This window comes from Eretmochelys imbricata, chromosome 13 (genome assembly GCF_965152235.1).
Source record: "Eretmochelys imbricata isolate rEreImb1 chromosome 13, rEreImb1.hap1, whole genome shotgun sequence".
Taxonomy (NCBI): domain Eukaryota; kingdom Metazoa; phylum Chordata; order Testudines; family Cheloniidae; genus Eretmochelys; species Eretmochelys imbricata.
This window is the reverse complement of record NC_135584.1, coordinates 32,819,147-32,840,328: the sequence shown is the minus strand read 5'-3', so window position 1 is coordinate 32,840,328 and position 21,182 is coordinate 32,819,147. Positions and strand designations below refer to the sequence as shown.

General features: G+C 52.4%; 1 protein-coding gene and 1 non-coding gene across 2 annotated transcripts; one reads left to right on the top strand and one right to left on the bottom strand.

Moving 5' to 3' along the window:
• The first annotated feature begins 3,306 nt into the window (after positions 1 to 3,306).
• LOC144273899 (olfactory receptor 11A1-like) lies at positions 3,307 to 4,275 on the top strand. Its single transcript, XM_077832614.1, has one exon. It carries the CDS (start codon positions 3,307 to 3,309, stop codon positions 4,273 to 4,275), a length of 969 nt encoding a protein of 322 aa, XP_077688740.1.
• A 439-nt stretch (positions 4,276 to 4,714) lies between these two features.
• TRNAK-CUU (transfer RNA lysine (anticodon CUU)) lies at positions 4,715 to 4,787 on the bottom strand. Its single transcript has one exon. It is a non-coding gene; the product is annotated as a tRNA-Lys (tRNA).
• Positions 4,788 to 21,182: the final 16,395 nt, after the last annotated feature.

Here is a 21,182-nt window from a genome sequence, read left to right as displayed (position 1 = left end):
GCTTCGTGAGCGACTCCTCCGTGGCTTTCTGTGGGAGCAGAGAGGGTATCAGCATTTTGTGGGGGGTGCTGAGCTTCCCCAGGAAAGGGGTGTACGTTAGAACTGCACGGAACGGAGACTGGAATCCTTACAGGTCAGGAAGCAGCGCTCCCTGTGTCTGTGTCGCAGCCTTTGCCCAAGCACTGACTGCTCTCCCTTCATTTCCTCCAGCGCGTGGGGCCCGCAGCTGTTAGGGCTCCAGCCTGTGACGGGAGACCTGGAGTCCCTTCTCTGCTCAGCCGCAGCCATGCTGGGTGACTTTGAGTCAGTTTGGATCATGTTTTGAAAGGTGTTTAGGCACCAAGTGGGATTTTCAGAAGCACCCAAGCTTCTAATGTTAAGTCACAAGAGTGGCATGAAGATCAACACGTTACAGATTGCGAGGAGCTCAGACACGGCAGTAACGGGGGCGGATGAGTACCGGGCACAGGCAGACTTTCCATTCTCCCCCCGTATCTTCCACCCCAGGCCCCGGCACCGCTGCAGTGAGAGAGCGGCTGGCAGGGCTGAGTTAGGGGGTCCCTATGGCAGCGCCCGGGTCGGTGAGTTATATCTCCACGTGGTGCCTTGGCACCAGCAATATTCAGAGCCCAGGGGCCCAGCTCCACCAATATTTGGGGCCGGGTGTCCCCCCGGGCCCACCTGCCACCCCTCCCCGTGCCTCCCCCGAGTGTTCCCCGGCCCCCCGCTTGCTGCACCCAGCCCCACAGCATGCGTCCCGGGCCCCGGAGCAGAGCGTTCTGTGCAGCTCCATCTGCCCCACTTCTCGATTCCAGGGCAGACTGACTCTGAGCCTGCCTTTCCACCTCAGACCCTTCCCTTTTCCGGCGGGCCCCTCCCCACCACCGGGGGCTCCCCCACCCGCAGTCACCGCTTCTGCCCCATGCTGGGCAAGGAGGCAGCCCCATCCCTTACCCCCAGTGAGGCTACAGTCAGGGGCAACAGAAGGGGAGGAGGCGCACGGAGCACCCCCAGCACCCACCACGGGGGAGGCCAGGGAGATTCCTGGCCCTGAGAGGGGCCCTAGGAGCACATGCAGTGACAGTGATGAGGTTGAGTGTGCTGCTGGGGAGATCGGGAAAGGGGGGCTCCTCCCCCAGAGCTCGCTGCTGCCGGCAGGGAAAGGGCTTGGGGGAGTCCTCCTCTCTGGCCCCTGTCCCAGAGCAGCCTGCCTGCACTCCAAACTCATCCTCAGCCCTGCCCCACCCCAGAGCCTGCACCCCCAGCCAGAGCTTTCATCACCCCCCACCGCACCCTCAACCCTCTACCCTAACCCTGAGCCCCTCCAACACCCCAAACACCTTATCCCTAGTCCCAGCCAGAGCCCTCATCCCCCTGCACCCTAACCCTCCTCCTGAGCCCTGAGCCCCCTCCAACACCACAAACCCCTCATCTCCAGTCCCAGCCAGAGCTCTCACCCCCCTCCCCGCACCCAACCCTCTGCACCAGCCCTGAGCCCCTCCAACACCCCAGCACCTTATCCCCAATCCCAGCCAGAGGCCTCATCCCCCTGCACTCCAACCCTCTGCCCCAGCCCTGAGCCTCTCTAACACCCCAAACCCCACAACCCTAGACAGAGCCCTCACCCACCACATTCCTACTCTCACCCTGAGTCCCTCCCACACCCCAACCCCTCATCTGCAGCCTCACCCCACAACCCTCACCCCGGCACCCCCACCCTGCGCACCCCGTCCCATCCCCAAACTCCCTCCCAGAACCTGCACCCCCTTCCTCCGCACCTCCTCCCATCCCCAAACTCCCTTCCAGAGCCTGCACCCTACACCCCAATCCCCTGCCCCAAACTTCGGCCTGCACCTCAGACCTCCTCCCCCACCCAAACTCCCTCCCAGAGCCTTGGACATGTGGGGGGAGGAGTTTGCACAGAGGCGGGTTCTGGGCACCACCAAAAATTATACAAACCTGCCGCCCATGCCTGCAGTTCCACCCAGCGCGCTCCGAACCGTCTAGCAACTGGGAATTGTTTCTAATTGTTGGGTGTTTACACAGCACCCAGCGCAGTAAGGACCTGATCCCCTGCCACTGCCACAACACAATCAGTGACTGACAGCCAGTAATTAATAGTTAACAGTCACAGCTGGTAATTCGTTATCAGCAGCGTCAGTGTCTCTGGACCAGTCACTACTGTGCTATGAAGGAGAGGAGTCTGCGTGTGCGACTGCCCCGAGGGTGGTTTGATTTGTACCCTGGTCACGGCCGGAGGCAGAGTCACTTTCCCGTCTGTGCTGTGGGTCAGCATCACTCCCTCTTCGCAGACATGGCCATGGTGCCATCTCCCTCCTGCCCTTCCCCAGGCAGCTCGTGGGTGTGACCATGGCCCCCATCACAGCACGGATAGGGGCTACAGAGGGCGAGCAACCCAACATCAGCTCCCAGAGCAGTGGGGTGGGCCGTGGGCTGACGCTGTCCTTGGCTGTATAAACAGGGGAGCAGAGAATAGGAGCAGGGAGGGGGTTTCACCTCTGCAGACTGGTGACACCGATGCTGGAATACCGTGTGCAGGGCTGAGGCCACGGTGTAAAACAGATGTGGAGAGATTGGGGAGGGTTCAGAAAAAAGCCACACAAATGATGTGTGGGCTAGAGGAAATACCTTCCAGTGAGAGACTTAAAGAGCTGGGTCTGGTCAGTGTATGAAGGAGAAGTGACTTGATTACAGCATCTCAGCACCTTCATGGGGAGAAAACCCTGGTTACCAAAGGGTTCTTTCATGCCCAGAGACAGGCATAGCCAAAGCCAAGGGCAGGAAGCTAAAGCCAGGCACGTTTCAATGGGAAATAAGGTGCACGTTTTCTTTATTTTTCCTGGTGAGGGTGATTATCCATTGGAAAAAACTGGCAAGGGAAGAGGTGGATTTTCAACTCCTCATATCTCCAGATCAAGACTGGCTGCCTTGCTGGAAGGTCTGTCTCAGCCAAAAACAAGTTATTGAGATCAGTGCAGAGTAAGTGGGGAAATTCTGTGCCTTTTGTTACATAGGGGCTCAGCCTGGATGATACAATGGTCCCTTTTGGTCTTAAATCTAAGAATCTGTGAATGAGAAATGTTGGGGTGTGGGACAGAAGAGTGGCAAATTAACTGGGTGGCAGTGCCCTGAGGTGGAAGTGAAGCAGTTTCTCTGGTCTGAGAGAATATAAACCCAGCTCTCTGTTTGCAGTGGGAACTTTTCGGGGATCAAATGATGGAAATCAATGCAATTTCATGGTACAGCAAAATCTTTCGATGCTCATTACACTTTCACTATCACAGGATGCAGCTCATGGAGAAAGGAGATGGGAAAAATCAAACAGCCATCATGGAATTCATCCTCCTGGGGTTCGGGGATCTCCCTGAACTGCAGACCCTTCTCTTCCTCATTTTCCTGGTGATCTACATTGCGACCATGGCTGGGAACATCCTCATCATTGCGCTAGTTGTGGCTGATCAGCACCTTCACACCCCCATGTACTTCTTTCTGGGAAACTTGTCCTGCTTGGAGACCTGCTACACCTCCACCGTCCTGCCCAGGCTGCTGGCCAGTCTCCTGACTGGGGACAGAACCATTTCTGTTCCCGGCTGCATCACGCAGTTTCATTTCTTTGGTTCTCTAGTAACAACAGAGTGCTCTCTCCTGGCAGCCATGTCTTACGATCGGTATTTAGCCATATGCAAACCTCTGCACTATGGAACCCTTATGAATGTCCAGCTGTCCCTCCAGCTAGCAGCTGGGTCTTGGATTAGTGGATTTCTAATTTGTACAATATTCACATGTGTTATATCACAGTTAGTTTTCTGTGGCCCTAATGAAATTGACCATTTCTTTTGTGATTTCACCTCACTGATTCTACTCTCCTGCAGTGACACCAGCCAGATCACCCCACTTATTTATATATTTTCCTTTCTAGATGCAGTTTCCCCTTTTCTATTAACCCTGGCTTCCTATATTTGTATCATTGCGACCATCCTGGGAATCCCATCCACCACCGGGAGGCAAAAGGCCTTTTCCACCTGCTCCTCTCACCTCATTGTGGTGGCACTTTTCTATGGGACCATAATGATTGTCTACATGCTCCCGAAATCTGGTACCTGGAGAGTCCTGAACAAAGTGTTCTCCGTCTGCTACACAGTCCTGACGCCCCTGGCCAATCCGCTCATCTACAGCCTGAGAAACAGAGAGGTCCAGGAGGCCCTGAGAAACGCTGTCAGGAGGGCTGTGACCCTCACAAAGAATCCAGACTAGTGGAAAGAAATGAAGATCAGTCAGGCTGGGTACTATTGTGAAAGAAGGAGGGTCTAAGTGAGCCCGGATACAGAAATGCAGTATACAAGAGATGTTTGTGCACACACACACACACACACACACACACAATAAGCGGGAGACAGATAGTTGGAATTTTGCAGAGGAAAGGTGCGGGAGAAGATTTTGACTTTCCATTAGAACAACTGAAACATTTTGCTTTTTGGCAATTGACATCTGAAAACCTTCATAGAATATCAGGGTTGGAAGGGATTTCAGGAGGTCATCTAGTCCAACCCCCTGCTCAAAGCAGGGCCACTCCCCAATTTTTGGCCCAGAACTCTAAATGGCCCCCTCAAGCATTGAACTCATAACTTTGGGTTTAGCAGACCAATGCTCAAACCACTGAGCTATCCCTCCCCTGCCCCAAAGTTACTTGCTTTGCCCAACATGGGGCTGGAACCCACGACCCTGAGATTAAGAGCCTCATGCTCTACCAACTAAGCTAGCCCAGCTGCTTATAATAGACTGCTCAGATAGAAACTGTCAAAAAAAATGCCACGCACTGTTGTGATTGTGCTTAACCCCAGATGTTACAGAGATAAGAGGGGTGAGTTAATACCTTTTAATGGACTGTCTTCTACTGGTGAAAGACACAAGCTTTCAAGCTTATACAGAAGAGCTCTTCTTCCGGTCTGGGAACATACTCAGAGTGTCACAGGTGGAATAGATTGTTTAGCATAAGTAGTTAGAACATATTGAAAAGGACTGATATCAAGTGATCACTTTATGAAAAAAGTGTTCACATCAGGTGATGGGGTGTTTTTGTCTTTTATCATTTTTCAGTGTCTTCATTTGAGAGCGCAGTGATTGTCTGGTTTCATCCACATAATTATTATTGGGACATTTAGTGCACGGGATTAAGTACACCACATGTTGTGATAGGCTTGTGTAGGATCCATAGATCTTGACAGGTATGTTGTGATGGGTGTTGATCATTGTAGCAGTGGAGATATGGCTGCTGCTCTTGTTCTGGCCGGGTCTGGCATCGCTTTGAGTTGGTTCTGGCCGGGTCTGGTGGTTGCTTTGAGTCTGTAGGGAGCTGGCTCTGCTGATGAGGTTGGAGAAGTGAGGGGGTTGTTTGAAAGCCAGACGTGGGGATTCAGGAAAGATTTCTTTCAGGTTGTGATGCCCAACGAGTGTGGATTGCAATTTTTTAAATGGCAGGTTTCAGAGTAGCAGCCGTGTTAGTCTGTATTAGCAAAAAGCAAAGGAGGACTTGTGGCACCTTAGAGCCTAACGAATTTATTTGAGCATAAGCTTTCGTGAGCTACAGCTCACTTCATCAGATGCATTCAGTGGAAAATACAGTGGGGAGATTTATATACACAGAGAACATGAAACAATGGGTGTTACCATACACAGTGTAAGGAGACTGATCACTTAAGATGAGCTATTACCAGCAGGAGAGTGGGGCGGGGAGACAAAACCTTTTGTAGTGATAATCAAGGTGGGCCATTTCCAGCAGTTGACAAGAACATCTGAGGAACTGTGGGGGGGGGGGGAAATAAACATGGAGAAATAGTTTTACTTTGTGCAATGACCCATCCACTCCCACTCTCTATTCAAGCCTAAGTTAATTGTATCCAGTTTGCAAATTAATTCCAATTCAGCAGTCTCTCGTTGGAGTCTGTTTCTGAAGTTTTTTTGTTGAAGAATTGTCACTTTTAGGTCTGTAATCGAGTGGCCAGAGAGACTGAAGTGTTCTCCGACTGGTTTTGGAATGTTATAATTCTTGACGTCTGATTTGTGTCCATTTATTCTTTTGCCTAGAGACTGTCCAGTTTGACCAATGTACATGGCAGAGGGGCATTGCTGGCACATGATGGCATATATCACATTGGTGGATGTGCAGGTGAACGAGCCTCTGATAGCGTGGCTGATGTGATTAGGCAGATTCTCACCCTTAGGCCCTGTCTACACTGGAAAGTTTCTGCCCAGTAAAGCAGCTTGCTGCTCTGTAACTCCCAAGGTGTACACACGGCCAAGCCACTTAGTGCGCAGAATCTGCACAGTTGTAGCACTTTAAAAACACCACCCCGACGAGAGGCGTACAGCTTTCAACACCGGGGCTACAGCACCGCGGTGCCAGTGTAGGCACCCTGGTCGATTACAGCGCTGTGATTGGCCTCCAGGAGGTGTCCCACAATGCCTGTGCTCACCTCTCTGGTCATCGGTTTGAACTCTACTGCCCTGCCCTCAGGTGACCAACCGTCATCCCCACCCCCTAAATTCCTTTGGAAATTCGAAAGTCCCCTTCCTGTTTGCTCAGTGACGCATGCAGTGGTCTCAGTGCATCTTTTCAGGTGGCCGTGACTGCTCCATGGACCAGGCGATCCCCCGCTTGGAGTAATGCCGAGCTGCTGGACCTCATCGGCATTTGGGGAGAGGAGGCTGTGCAGTCCCAGCTGTGCTCCAACCATAGGAATTATGATACCTTCGGACAGATTTCACGATGCATGACACAATGTGTCCTGGTCCTGGCCCCTCTGCAGTGCAGGGTTAGAGTGAAGGAGCTGCAGAACGCCTACCACAAGACGCAGGAGGCAACTCCAGTGCTGTGCCCATGAACTGCTGGTTCTACAAAGAGCTGGACACGATACTCGGAGGCAACCCCACCTCCACTGCGAAGGCCCCTGTGGATGCTTTGTTGGCTCGCATGCCAGCTGAGAGTGGACCAAGCCAGGAGGAGGAAATCTTGGGAGAGGATGTAGGAGGAGGGGCAGGGGGACCCAGAGGGAGAGGATGACTCGGAGGCTGGAGATGCATGCAGCCAGGAGCTCTTTTCTACCCCGGAGGAGGCTAGCCAGTCACAGCTGTCAGAGCTTGGTGAAGCGGAAACAGGAGAGGAGGCCACTGATAAGAGTATCTGATTTTGGGAATCGCCGAAGCAAGTTGCTGGAGGTAGGAGGTTGGAAGAAAGCAGCCTGGTCTCCCATCTCATGCCTATCCTGAGCGGTGGAACAGGCTGTTGATTGATGTCCTCACTTCACAGGAATCTCCCTCAGCGATCTCCAGGAAACTCCCGTGGTGATACTGGGCAATCCGCTGCCGCAGGTTCTTCGGCAGAGCTGCTTTGTTTCTTGCCCCATTAATGGTAACTTTCCCATGCCATCATAGACGGGGAGACCATTGCTGCACACAGGTGAGCCGCATGGGGCCTGGGCAGAAGCCACAGGCTTGGAGAAGACCCTCCCTTGATTCCCTGCTCACCCTCAGCAGTGAGATATCTTCTATAATGATCACCCCCTGTGTAAAGTGTGAGGAATGGAATGATTATCAGGCCCCCGCTACAGTGCTGGCTCTCCCCAAGAGCCACATGCCCAGTGTACAGCAGACTCCGGGAAGAGTGATTTACCCTGCCCCTGTGGCTACTCACCATTTGGGGGGTCTTGTGGCTCATGTGCGCTTGCCTAGGGTCAGACAGTTAGTGACAGGTGTGTGAGTACTTGCTGTGTTTTAAAGCACTGAATCAGTGCTGTCTGTGTTGCAAACAATACTGCTTCGTAAAATGTTGCATTTAAACTTCACAGAGATGACCTTGGGAACCCAGCCTCCCTCTTGGTTATTGGCAGCGGAACGGCTGTGCAGAATTAGAAAGCGTCCAAGAAGAACTAAGGAGGACTTTCTGCGTGAGGTTATGATGCACTCTGCTGCCAAGAAACAGGAACTGAAGGAGTAGCGGGACAGCAGAAAGAGGGACCGAAAGGAGTATGCGGCACGCCAGAATGCAGCCACGGAGGGGCTCTTGCATGTTATGGAGCATCAAGTGAACACGTTCCAGGAAATACTAGCTCTTCAAACCGAACAGCTCTGCGCCCGCCCTCCCCTGCAGCTGCCGTCGCAAAACTCTTTCCCGTGCACCCCCCAGACAACGCCAACAAACTCTTATCAGCCTCCTGGCTCCAGTCTGTACCCGCGGCATTCCACTCCTCCCTGTCACAGTCCAGCCCTGCGGACTCCCAGTACCCACTGCACTCATCACCCGTCCCTCTGCAGTTTGGCCCTGCTGAAGTACAGAACCCGCTGCACTGTATTCCAAAGGAGAAGGTTGGACATGATCCCTGGACATACACAAATCTTTAGCTGTCCTGGGACCCCTCCTCCTCCTGGGACCTTCCCATTCCCCTGCCTGCTGATGTATTTTTTTCATTTGACTCTCTCCTCCGGTTGTTGTCCTTTAATAAAAGAATTGTGTTGGTTTTAAAGCAATCTTTATTCTATTAATTGAAAGCAAAAAGAGCACTGCAAAGCAACATACAATTGTGTTAAACCCCCTTATTGCATCATGTGCACCAATCACCTCCTAGCATTACAAGCACTGCACTCCCGAGCATAGCAACACATATTAGTGGCTTTCAGCTTCCAGTCGCTGCCTCAAGGCATCCCTGATCCTTATGGCCCCACGCTGCGCCCCTCTAATAGCCCTGGTCTCTGGCTGTTCAAACTCAGCCTCCAGGTGCTGAGCCTCTGCGGTCCAGCCCTGAGTGAAGCTTTCACCCTTCCTTTCACAAATATTATGGAGCATGCAGCGTGCGGCTTTAAGCATAGGAATATTGTCATCGGCCAGGTCCAGCTTCCCACAGAGGCATCACCAGTGGGCTTTTAAATGGCCAAAAGTACACTCACAGTCATTCTGCACCTGCTCAGCCTGTTGTTGAACTGCTCCTTGCTGCTGTCAAGTTGCCCCATGTATGGCTTCATAAGCCACAGCATTAAGGGGTAGGCGGGGTCTCCCAGGATCACAATGGTCATTTTGACTTCCCCTTGGGTGATCTTCTGGTCCAGGAAGAAAGTCCTAGCTTGCATCTTCCTGAACAGGCCAGTGTTATGCAACGTTATGCACGTTCTGCAAAGCTATCCACAATGTCATGCATGTTGCTCAGAGTCACGGTCTTTTGGAGCAGGATGTGATTAATGGCCCTGCACACTTCCATCAACACGAGTCCAGTGGTCGACTTTCCTACTCCAAACTGGTTAGCGACCGATCAGTAGCAGTTTAGAGTAGCCAGCTTCCACAGTGCAATCGCCACGTGCTTCTCCAATGACAGGGCAGCTCTCACTCTTGTGTCCTTGTGCGGGTGAGCTCATCACACCCCATGAATGTGGCTTTCTCATCCGAAAGTTCTGCAGCCACTGCTCATCATCCCAGATGTGCATGACGATGTGATCCCACCACTCAGTGCTTGTTTCCCCCAGCCCAAAAGCGGCGTTCCACAGTGGTCAGCACCTCCATGAATGCCACAAGCAATCTCATGTTGTAGCTAGTACGCATGGCAAGATCAATGTCACACTCCTCTTACCTTTGTAATTTAAGGAATAACTCCACTGCCACTCGTGACATGTTGGTCAGAGCGAGCAGCATACCGGTCAACAGTTTGGGATCCTTTCCTGCAGCCCGAAGGGGCAGGGCATGCAGTACACAAACTGTTGAAAGATGGCGCCAAAAGTGGACAGAAGCACAGGGATTGCTGGGATGTGAAGCAATGCATCACGGGGCATTGGGACTGGACCCAGGATGCCCCACGACCCCTTCCGCCTTCCCACAAGTCTTAGCAACAGAAGAGAAAGAGGTGCTCTGTGGGATGGCTGCCCAGAGTGCACCACTCCGAATACCGCTGCAAGTGCCACAAGTGTGAACACGCTATTGTGCAGGCAGCTGACAATGTGAACACACAACAGCGGTTTCCCTTCTGCACTCTCTGAGCGGCGCTGTAGCTGCCGGTGCTGTCACTTTGCCAGTGTAGACGTGCCCTAAGAGATGATACAAACAGGCTGCAGACTCTTCAGGGGAAGTCTGCACTTGCTTACAGCGTGGAATCCCCGGGTGTTCCATTCACAGGCTAAAAATCCCTTTTGCCTGGGTCCAGCACTTCCCTCAGTTCAGTCTTTGTTCCTGAGGTGTTTCCAGGTGTGTTGTTCTAGGGAGAGCGAGTCCCAGCGTGATGTCATTTCCCCCTTTTATATCTTCTTCCCGCTTGCTGGAAAGCTCTTTTCCTGTGATCTGAGTCAAACAGTTCCCATTGTGTAGTGCTATCTCTGAGAGCTTTCTATTGTACATGGTTCCTGGGATAATCCTTGTGCTTGTGTGCATTTCCTCAGTAAGCCATTAGCATTGTTTGTCCTTTGTACTGTTGTACCTGAAATGCTGCTTATGGGTGCTTTCAGTAACACATATATATATACAAACTTCGTATATACACATATATACAAACTTCGTAACTTCACGTACAATGATAGCACATACAATCCAATGAGATATTACTATCTAGCAGATCAAGACTTTTCAAATGATACCTCACAAGGCCTACTTTGTACAAAACATATCCTGGGTGCCGGGGTGTCACATCCTGCATGCCCCAAACCCCTTCCCCCACCACTGCTCACCATCCCCCAGCCCGATTCCTCAATAAACCTACTTCTTAAAACCTAGTGCATCTCCATTCCCCACCATCCTCAAACCAATTTCTCCCCCCAAACCTCCCTCTGTCTTCACCCCAGCTCAGGGACCCTCATGTTCTCAACTGTTTCTCAACTACCTCTCCAGCCTTTCCTGGGGGGCAGATTCCGATGCACCTTCCCAGCCCAGTGCTGAGATGTTTCATGTCTCCTGCTGAGCGTCTCCTCCGTGGCTTTCCATGGGAGCAGAGCAGTATCAGCATTTTGTGGGTGGTACTGAGCTCCCCCAGGAAAAGGATGTACTTTAGAAATGCACGGAATGGAGACTGGAATCCTTACAGATCAGGAAGCAGTGCTCCCTGTGTCTGTGTCATAAATATAAAGGGAAGGGAAAACCCCTTTAAAATCCCTCCTGGCCAGAAGAAAAATCCTCTCACCGGTAAAGGGTTAAGAAGCTAAAGGTAACCTCACTGGCACCTGACCAAAATGACCAATGAGGAGACAAGGTACTTTCAAAAGCTGGGAGGAGGGAGAAAAACAAAGGGTCTGTGTCTGTCTGTATGCTGCTTTTGCCGGGGATAGACCAGGAATGGAGTCTTAGAACTTTAGTCAGTAATCTAGCTAGGTATGTGTTAGATTATGATTTCTTTAAATGGCTGAGAAAAGAACTGTGCTGAATAGAATGACTATTCCTGTCTGTGTGTCTTTTCTGTAACTTAAGGTTTTGCCTAGAGGGATTCTCTATGTTTTGAATCTAATTACCCTGTAAGGTATCTACCATCCTGATTTTACAGAGGTGATTTCTTTACTTCTATTAAAAGTCTTCTTGTAAGAAAACTGAATGCTTTTTCATTGTTCTCAGATCCAAGGGTTTGGGTCTGTGGTCACCTATGCAAATTGGTGAGGATTTTTACCAAACCTTCCCCAGGAAGGGGGGTGCAAGGATTGGGAGGATTTTGGGGGGAAAGACGTGTCCAAACTACGTTTCCCAGTAAAGCCAGTTAGAGTTTGGTGGTAGCAGTGGAGATCCAGGGACAAAGGAAAATTAATTTGTACCTTGGGGAAGTTTTAACCTAAGCTGGTGAAAGTAAGCTGAGGAGGTTTTCATGCAGGTCCCCACATCTGTAGCCTAGAGTTCAGAGTGGGGGAGGAACCTTGACATGGTGGCAGAGTGGTGGGATTAACCTGAAATCATTTTGAGATCAATTTGAGATTTTTTGAACTAGAAATACAAATTTTAAAAAGGAAAAAAAAATTTTTTTCCTTTGGGGCTGCTGGAAAGGAGGTCCAACTGAAAGCAGCTAGTTTTTTCTCTGCTTTGGGGCCAGAGCAGAGACAAAAGGGGATTATCTTTGTGAATTGCAGGTTTTCTTTGCCTGGAGGCAGGGTACTTAACTCCTGCAGGGAAATTCAGTCTTCCAAACCAGAGCTTTTTTTCCCTAAAAGTAAATGGGGGCGGGGGGGTGTTCTATCCATTTTTTTGGAGACAAAAGTGGCAAGAGGTTTTATTTTAGGATTTGGGGTATTTTTGTTTGTTTGTTTTACAAGGAGCACAGGTTTGAAAAGGAATTTTTTTTTCCTTTGGGCTGCTGGTAAGCAGGTTTCCAAGTAGTTGGAGGTTTTTTGCTTTGATTTGGGGCCAGAGCAGAGACAAAGGGAATTGTCTTTTTCTGTAGGCTGACAATCACTATCAGAGAATAGGTATCCTATTCCAGCACAGCAAAATTTTAAAGCCAAGTTTTGTTCATTTTATTTCTAACCCTCAGGTGTAAAGTTAGTTAAAAACAGAGAGGTTAGGATGACAGAATCCATGGCACAACAAAAGATGGAATTAGCCAGATTTCAGGCTGAGGAAAAACAAAAGGAACATGAAAGACAGATAGAACTCCTGTGGCTGGAGAAGGAGGTACAGGAGGCTGCCCACAAGGGGGAAATGGAGGCAAGGAAGCATGTGGAGGAGGAGAAGGAAAAAGAGAGGAAGCATGAACTGGAGATGGAGAAGGTAAAGGCTCAGCAGAATATACCAACAAACCCTAGCAATCCTTCTCCCGGTACCACTTCCCATCCCAGAAAGTTCCCCACCTACAAGGCAGGTGATGATACGGAGGCCTTCTTAGAAAACTTCAAAAGGGCCTGCCTTGGGTACAGCATCTCTACCGACCAATACTTGGTAGAGCTGAGGCCGCAGCTCAATGGACCCTTAGCTAAGGTTTGCGGCTGAAATGCCTAAAGAACACATGAACAAGTATGAACTGTTTAAATCCAAGGCGAGAGTCAGAATGGGGATAACACCCGAGCAGTCTCGTCGGAGGTTCAGAGCCCTAAGGTGGAAACCAGATGTGTCATTTACCCGACATGCCTACCACATTGTGAAACATTGGGATGCCTAGATATCAGGAGCCAGTGTTGAATCTCCAGTAAATTTGCCCTTCCTAATGCAAATGGAACAATTCTTAGAGGGTGTTCCTGAGGAAATAGAAAGAAACATCCTAGATGGGAAGCCCAAAAGTGTAATCGAGGCAGGAGAGATTGGAGCCAGATGGGTGGAGGTGGCAGAGAAGAAGAAAACTGGTCGCAGTTGGAGCGAAGACCAGAAGGGACAACCCCAGACCACACCCTATTACCGGGGGCTGCCCAAGGCCCCACCTACCTCCCAAAGAACCCTCCGGACACCTTATCCTCCCACCACCCCATTCTTCAGCAACCCACCTCGCCCCAGTGACCCGTCAGCTGGACGATGTTTTAAATGTAACGAGCTGGGGCATGTAAAGGCCAACTGCCCCAACAACCCCAACAGATTACAGTTCATTGCACTGGAATCACACCAGAGGTCCGCAGGCCCAGATACCTCCCAGATACCCTTGGAGCGGAGGCAAACTGTGAGTGTGGGCTGGAAGAAGGTCACCGCGTGGAGGGACACCAGAGCACAAGTGTCAGCTATCCATGCTTCCTTAGTGGACCCCAATTTAATCAACCCAGAGATCCAAGTGATGATTCAACCCTTCAAGTCCAACTCTTTCGATTTGCCTAATGCCAAGTTGCCTGTCCAGTACCAGGGCTGGTCAGGAATGTGGACTTCTGCAGTCTATGATGATTATCCCATCCCCATGCTGTTGGGGGAAGACTTCGCCAATCATGTGAAGCGGGCCAAGAGGGTGGGAATGGTCACCCGCAGCCAGGCTAAACAAGCCGTGAGGCCTAGCTCTGTTCCAGAAACTTCTATCAGGACCCGGTCAGAGGTGATGGACTCGGACTCCAGGCCAATGTCTGCAACAGCGGTACTGGATCCAGTCCCAGAGACCCAGATGGAACCAGTCCCAGAACCGGAACCAGTGGAACAACCAACACCAGACCCATTGCCAGCACTGAATCCAGTACTTGCAACCTCAACACCAGAGGGCCCCACTGAACATGAACCGGCAGCAGCCCATAACCCTACACAAGAGGCTCAGCCAGAGCCTGAACCCCAACATAGTGTCCCAGTGGAGAGCGGTTCACAGTCAACGGAAACAGCCCCACCCCCTACATCGCTTCCTGAGGGACCAAGCATAGGTCCACAATCCAATGAGGAACTGATGTCTCCAGCACCAAGGGAACAGTTCCAGACCGAACAGGAAGCAGATGAAAGCCTCCAGAGAGCTTGGACAGCGGCGCGGAGCAACCCACCGCCTCTCAGCTCTTCTGATCGATCCAGGTTTGTTGTAGAAAGAGGACTTTTATACAAGGAAACTCTTTCTGGTGGACACCAGGAAGACTGGCATCCTCAGAGACAGTTGGTAGTTCCAGCTAAATACCGGGCCAAGCTCTTGAGCTTAACCCACGATCACCCTAGTGGCCATGCTGGGGTGAACAGGACCAAAGACCGTTTGGGGGTCATTCCACTGGGAGGGAATGGGCAAGGATGTTTCTACCTATGTCCGGTCTTGTGAAGCGTGCCAAAGAGTGGGAAAACCCCAAGACCAGGTCAAAGCCCCTCTCCAGCCACTCCCCATCATTGAAGTTCCATTTCAGCGAGTAGCTGTGGATATTCTGGGTCCTTTTCCGAAAAAGACACCCAGAGGAAAGCAGTATATCCTGACTTTCATGGATTTTGCCACCCGATGGCCGGAAGCAGTAGCTTTAAGCAACACCAGGACTAAAAGTGTGTGCCAGGCACAAGCAGACATTTTTGCCAGGGTAGGTTGGCCCTCCGACATCCTCACAGATGCAGGGACTAATTTTCTGGCAGGAACTACGGAAAACCTTTGGGAACCTCAAGGGGTAAATCACTTGGTTGCCACTCCTTACCACCATCAAACAAATGGCATGGTGGAGAAGTTTAATGGAACTTTGGGGGCCATGATAAGTAAATTCGTAAATGAGCACTCCAATGATTGGGACCTAGTGTTGCAGCAGTTACTCTTTGCCTACAGAGCTGTACCACATCCCAGTTTAGGGTTTTCCCCATTTGAACTCGTATATGGCTGTGAGGTTAAGGGGCCATTACAGTTGTTGAAGCAGCAATGGGAGGGATTTACACCTTCTCCAGGAACTAACATTCTGGACTTTGTAACCAACCTACAAAACACCCTCCGAACCTCTTTAGCCCTTGCTAAAGAAAACTTACAGGATGCTCAAAAAGAGCAAAAAGCCTGGTATGATAAACATGCCAGAGAGCGTTCCTTCAAAGTAGGAGACTAGGTCATGGTCTTAAAGGCGCTCCAGGCCCATAAAATGGAAGCATCGTGGGAAGGGTCATTCACAGTCCAGGAGCGCCTGGGAGCTGTTAATTATCTCATAGCATTCCCCACCTCCAACCAAAAGCCCAAGGTGTACCATATTAATTCTCTAAAGCCCTTTTATTCCAGAGAATTAAAGGTTTGTCAGTTTACAGCCCAGGGAGGAGATGACGCTGAGTGGCCTGAAGGTGTCTACTACGAAGGGAAAAGTGCTGGTGGTGTGGAAGAGGTGAACCTCTCCCTGACCCTTGGGCATATGCAGCGACAGCAGATCCAGGAGCTGTGCACTAGCTACGCACCAACGTTCTCAGCCACCCCAGGACTGACTGAACGGGCATACCACTCCATTGACACAGGTAATGCTCGCCCAATTAAAGTCCAACCTTACTGGATGTCTCCTCAAGCTAAAACTGCTATAGAATGGGAGATCCAGGACATGCTACAGATGGGTGTAATCCGCCCCTCTGGAAGTGCATGGGCATCTCCAGTGGTTCTAGTTCCCAAACCAGATGGGGAGATACGTTTTTGCGTGGACTACCGTAAGCTAAATGCTGTAACTCACCCAGACAACTATCCAATGCCCCGCACAGATGAACTATTAGAGAAACTGGGATGGGCCCAGTTCATCTATCAACAGGAACTACTGAGCACCTCCCTCTCTTAAAAAAAAATAATTCCCCTAATCCACATTCCCACCCAAAACCTTTGTTGGTGCAGAGTTCAGGCACCCAGCACAGACTCACGCCCTTCCAGGGGCTAAACTTCAATCTCTGAAGAGCAGGAAACAAAGCATTAAGGTACATGCCACCCCTACAGAGTAACCTTAGCTCTGCCCCTTTTGAGCTGGCCCTAGCCATTGGGAGTGAATGGATTTAAATATGCTCCTGGGTGGCTATCAGAGCATATAACACCCTTTGGGACCTTTAGAGTGACACAAACCGAACAGTGAGGGGGCAAGTCACAAAGCAGTGCCCTTAATTTGGGGCATTTCCAAAAGTTGCTTTTAAACAAGACAGGTCTGCTCAGAAAATGACAGTCTTGGGAGATTCCTCTTTAGCTCAAATACCATCATCTCTGGTTAATTTCCCTTTTGTGGGGGATAGATTCATTCAAGGCAATGACCTCATCATCCACCTAAATAATTCATTTTTATTTTAGGTCATTAAAAAAAGAAGCTATAACATAACAAAGGTATGAATTTGCCATGCAAAAAGCAATATCAAGCACATGTGTTTGACTTGTGAGTTTGTACACAAGTGTTTGATGGGGAGTCCAGGGCTGTATTGCACAGTAACTGCTGGATGTGTTTGATGTAAGCTTTATGTGTCTGTAAAAGTCCTCATGTATGTTTAGAACTGTCATAAATATAAAGGGAAGGGTAACCACCTTTCTGTAGACAATGCTATCAAATCCCTCCTGGCCAGAGGCAAAACCCTTTCACCTGTAAAGGGTTCAGAAGCTAAGGTAACCTAACGGGCACCTGACCCAAAATGACCAATAAGGAGACAAGATACTTACAAATCTGGAGCCGTGGTGAGGAACAAAGGGTTCTGTCTGTCTGTGTGATGCTTTTGCCGGGAACAGATCAGAAATGCAAGCCTTCCAACTCCTGTTAAGTTGTCACCCAGGGAAGCTACAAATCATCGTGGAGGGGGCCATAAGACTGAGTAACTTTTGAACTGTACTCTCGTGTGGGGGGAGTTTGACTGTGTCTTAACTGCGTTTGTAGGGACACAGGGGGTGTGGCACGGAGCTGCCCCCCGATCCATCGGTGCCCCCCCAACACTACTACAACCGTCACGGCCCCCCCGCCATCCGTCCCTGCTGGCAGTTTGCCATCTGCCTCTGGATTTAGCTCCTTGCTCTGAATTACGCCTTCCAGACCAGACACAACAGCTGACCAAAGGAGACTGTTTGGACAAACACGCGTGGGTCCACATCCCCCCCCCGTTCCCAGGCCTGTTCACCCCACAGTTTGCCCCTATTACCTGACCCCAACTCCTGTTTCCCCCCCCGTCCAGTCTGACCCATTTGCCCCCCTGCCCCCGCCTGCTGCCCAGCAGGGAGATCTGGTTAATCTGCTTCCCCCTCCCCCCTCCTCCTTCTGGTGCCTCCCCATCTCTTCCTGCTCACAATGGCGGGGAACAAGAGGGGTGAGGTCCCTCTAACAACGTCAGATGCCCCTCCCCCACCTACCCCCCTGCCCAACCCCCAAGCCTCCCCCACCACCACTGCTGCCAAAACACCTGCCACCACCTCCACTGGGGCATCGGCAGCAGGAGGCACCGGGGCGACTACTGTCGCTCCTATGCCCACCGCCCCCCCAGATTCTAGGAGAGCCCCCCAGTTGGCTGGAAAGACCAGGGTGTGAAGAAGGGAAAGGGCCCTGCTACAACCACCAGGCCCTCCCGCCTTTTGGGGGAGGGATAGCTCAGTGGTTTGAGCATTGGCCTGCTAAACCCAGGGTTGTGAGTTCAATCCTTGAGGGGGCCATTTAGGGATTTGTGGCATAAATTGGGGATTGGTCCTGCTTTGAGCAGGGGGTTGGACTAGATGACCTCCTGAGGTCCCTTCCAAACCTGATATTCTATGATTCCATGGCAGGGGCTGCTCCCAACCGCTGTGGCCTCATCATCGACCCTGGCGTCCCTCCCCGCTGTTCCCTCCACCAGCTCGGCGAGCGTCCCTCCACCGGCCCCCAGGGCATATGCACGGGCGGTAGCATCCCCCCCCCGCCCCCGCGTGCTGCCTCATTATCTCGCCCACCCACCACCTCCGCTACCATCAATACTGGCCGGGGCCCCTTTCCCACCATAACCAGGAAGCACGGCGTCCGTTAGCTCCTGGTGCCCGCCTCGCCCCACATGGAGACATACGTGCAGGTGTTGGCGAGGGTGATAGGACCTACGGCTATTGTGGCGGCCTCCAAAATGTATGGGAAGGTCGTCTTTTTCTTAGCATCTGAGGCTGCCGCCCAGGAGGCGGTGGAGAAGGACCTGGAGGGGCGGGGGGTGTTCGTCCAGAGAGGCACTCGAAGGTTCCTTCCTAGTCCCCTACCAGGGAGCCCACTATCGGGTCTACTATTCCACAGGAGAGGCCCGGTGCTACCTCTGCCAATCAGCAGAGCATGTCCAAAGAGACTGGCCCTTGGCCCGGCTGCGAGGGGCATCCGAGACCCCCGAGACCCGGCAGGACTTCGGCTCCGTCATTGCCGACGCCCCTGGCTGCCCGACACCTGAAACCACCTCTCCTCCTGCTCGATCCACCGCTGCACCCGCCCGGGCCAAAGGGACACTTCCCCTACAACGCCCAGACGAGCGAGAGAGCCCCGCCCTTGCTGTTAACAATCCGGCAGAGCCTATGGAGGAGGGTGCAGCCAAGATATTACCGGGCATAGAAGAGGGCCCCCCAAGGAGAACCACCCCACATTCTGCCTCTCCGTTCCCCCCCCCCGAGTCCCTGAACCATCGTCTCTGCCCCCCAACACGACCCCTGCTAACCAGCCCCCAGATGATGCTATGGAGGCCTGGACCCTAGTCCAGGGGAAGCGAGGCAAGCGGAAGGCTCGAGCTCCACTGCACCCATCCGATGCGGAGGCCTCCCAAAAGACCAGGAAGGGATGCACTGATACTGAGCCTTCCGCTATGGCCACGAGTGAGATCCATCCGCCGGTGTCGGGGGGGGGGGGGGGGGAAGACACAATAGCACTGGAAGGCAGGATCTCCCCTCCACGGGAGACCCTCCCCTCTGAGACCCCTGAGGAAGCCCCTTCTGTCCGAATATCACCCGAACCTCCCGTGAACCACGAAGCGACCGTCGAAGCGGGCGCCAGAGGGGAGACCCCCGGGGTGGCACAAGACAACCTCTCCTCCATGTATGAGGAGATCGAGGCCCTAGGTTTGACCCCGGTCACCCAGGGAGAGGATGACCTACTGACGGCTGGCCTCGATCTGGGCAACCTCACCCCAGTCCCCCTTTCCCCATGCTCCCTCCCCCTAACCGCCTTCCTGGGTGAGCACCCTGCAGAAGGTGGTCCACCACCTGATGCCGTGGCTGCCAAATCCACCACAGAGCCTGCGCCTAGCATCACTGGGAGAACCCCTCCCCACCCCCTTAACCCTCGAATCTGCTCGGGAGGTGCCACCTTTCAGCTGCTTGCCTCCCGAAACCCAGAGCCTCGCCTCTGCCCCTGCCCCCACCCCTGTCCCTGGCCCAATCTACCTCCTTCTGCAATGCTATTGACACCCCTGGGGTTATTTCTTTCCCTTTTTTTGTGGATCCCCCCCAAGGAGCAGCCTTTGCATTTTCCTGCCACGACCCAATAGGAGCAGCAATTTTCCCTCCACCATCCCCTTCTATCCCAAGGCTTGAGATGGATCTAATAACGTTAGCCTGTCAGACGCCCCGTCGGTGGTCTGCACCCTGCCTGCCCGTCTCAGCGGACCACGAGGCTGCATTAAGAGCCCCACCAGGGAATAACCCGGAAATCGCAACCCCACCCCCCAATGAGCTGCGAAAAGCCTTGCAGGAGGTTTTAGAAGACATCCGTGGCTCCCGCAACAGGGTACAGCTAGCTCTCCAGCTATGAGGGGATTTAGATCAACTCCTCCAGGCCACAAGGGCCCTTATAAAGGAGGGTAGAGGGAAAGGAAGGCACGGTGCCGTGGCCTATGGGCGGGCCCGCAGCTTCCGTGATGATTTACTCACTTACGGGATGGGTCACAGATAGTTGCACGACCCGCCGGGGGCCTCGAACACCCCTGCCAACAAGGAACCCCCCCCGCCCCGAGCCCTCCGCATGATGCCTCTCATTATTGCAACTTTGAACACCAGGGGCTGTAGGATGGCTCTCCGCAGGTCCCAGGTGCTCTCTTACCTTCACGAAGGGGGGTACTCTGTGGTTTTCCTGCAAGAGACCCATAAAGATCCGACCGCCGAGGACTGCTGGTGGCTGGAGCGGGGGGACGGGGTATACTTTAGCCACTTCACGATTCAACAAGCTGGAGTGGCGACCCTGTTCTCCTCCAACCTACGGCCCAAGGTGCTATGGGTCACTGAGGCCGTGCCGGGCCACCTGCTGCATATCCGAGTCTGAATGGAGGGGCTCGTGGTCAACCTCGTTAACATCTATGCCCCGACAATGAGCCCGAAGCGGCCGCAATTCTATCAGCGGGTGTCCAACTTCCTTGGCACCCTGGATTCTCACGAGTGCCTTGTCCTGGGACGGGACTTTAACACCACCCTCGTAGAGCAGGACTGCTCAGGGGCCGAGCCGAGCCCGGCCGCTGCGAACATTCTCCGAGGAATAGTCGAACATCACTCCCTAGTGGACGTCTGGTGTGACCACCACCCAGATGACACTTCCACGTTCACCTTTGTCCGGGTGGAGGCCCATCGGTCACGCCACTCTCGGTTGGACCGTATTTATTTATCCCGTTTCCATCTTTCACAAGCCCACTCTTCCAACATCCAGCCGGCCCCGTTCTCTGACCACCATCAAGCCACCATAACAGCCTCCCTCTGTACAGAGAGGCCAGAGCCGGCCTATTGGCACTTTAACAACAGCCTGTTGGAGGATGAGGGCTTCGTGACGTCCTTCCGGGAGTTCTGGCTGGCCTGGCAAGAGCAGCGGCATGCCTTTCCCTCGGCGCGGCGATGGTGGGATCTAGGGAAGGTGTGCGCCAAGCTCTTCTGCCGTGACTACACCCGGGGCACCAGCCGACGGAGAAATGC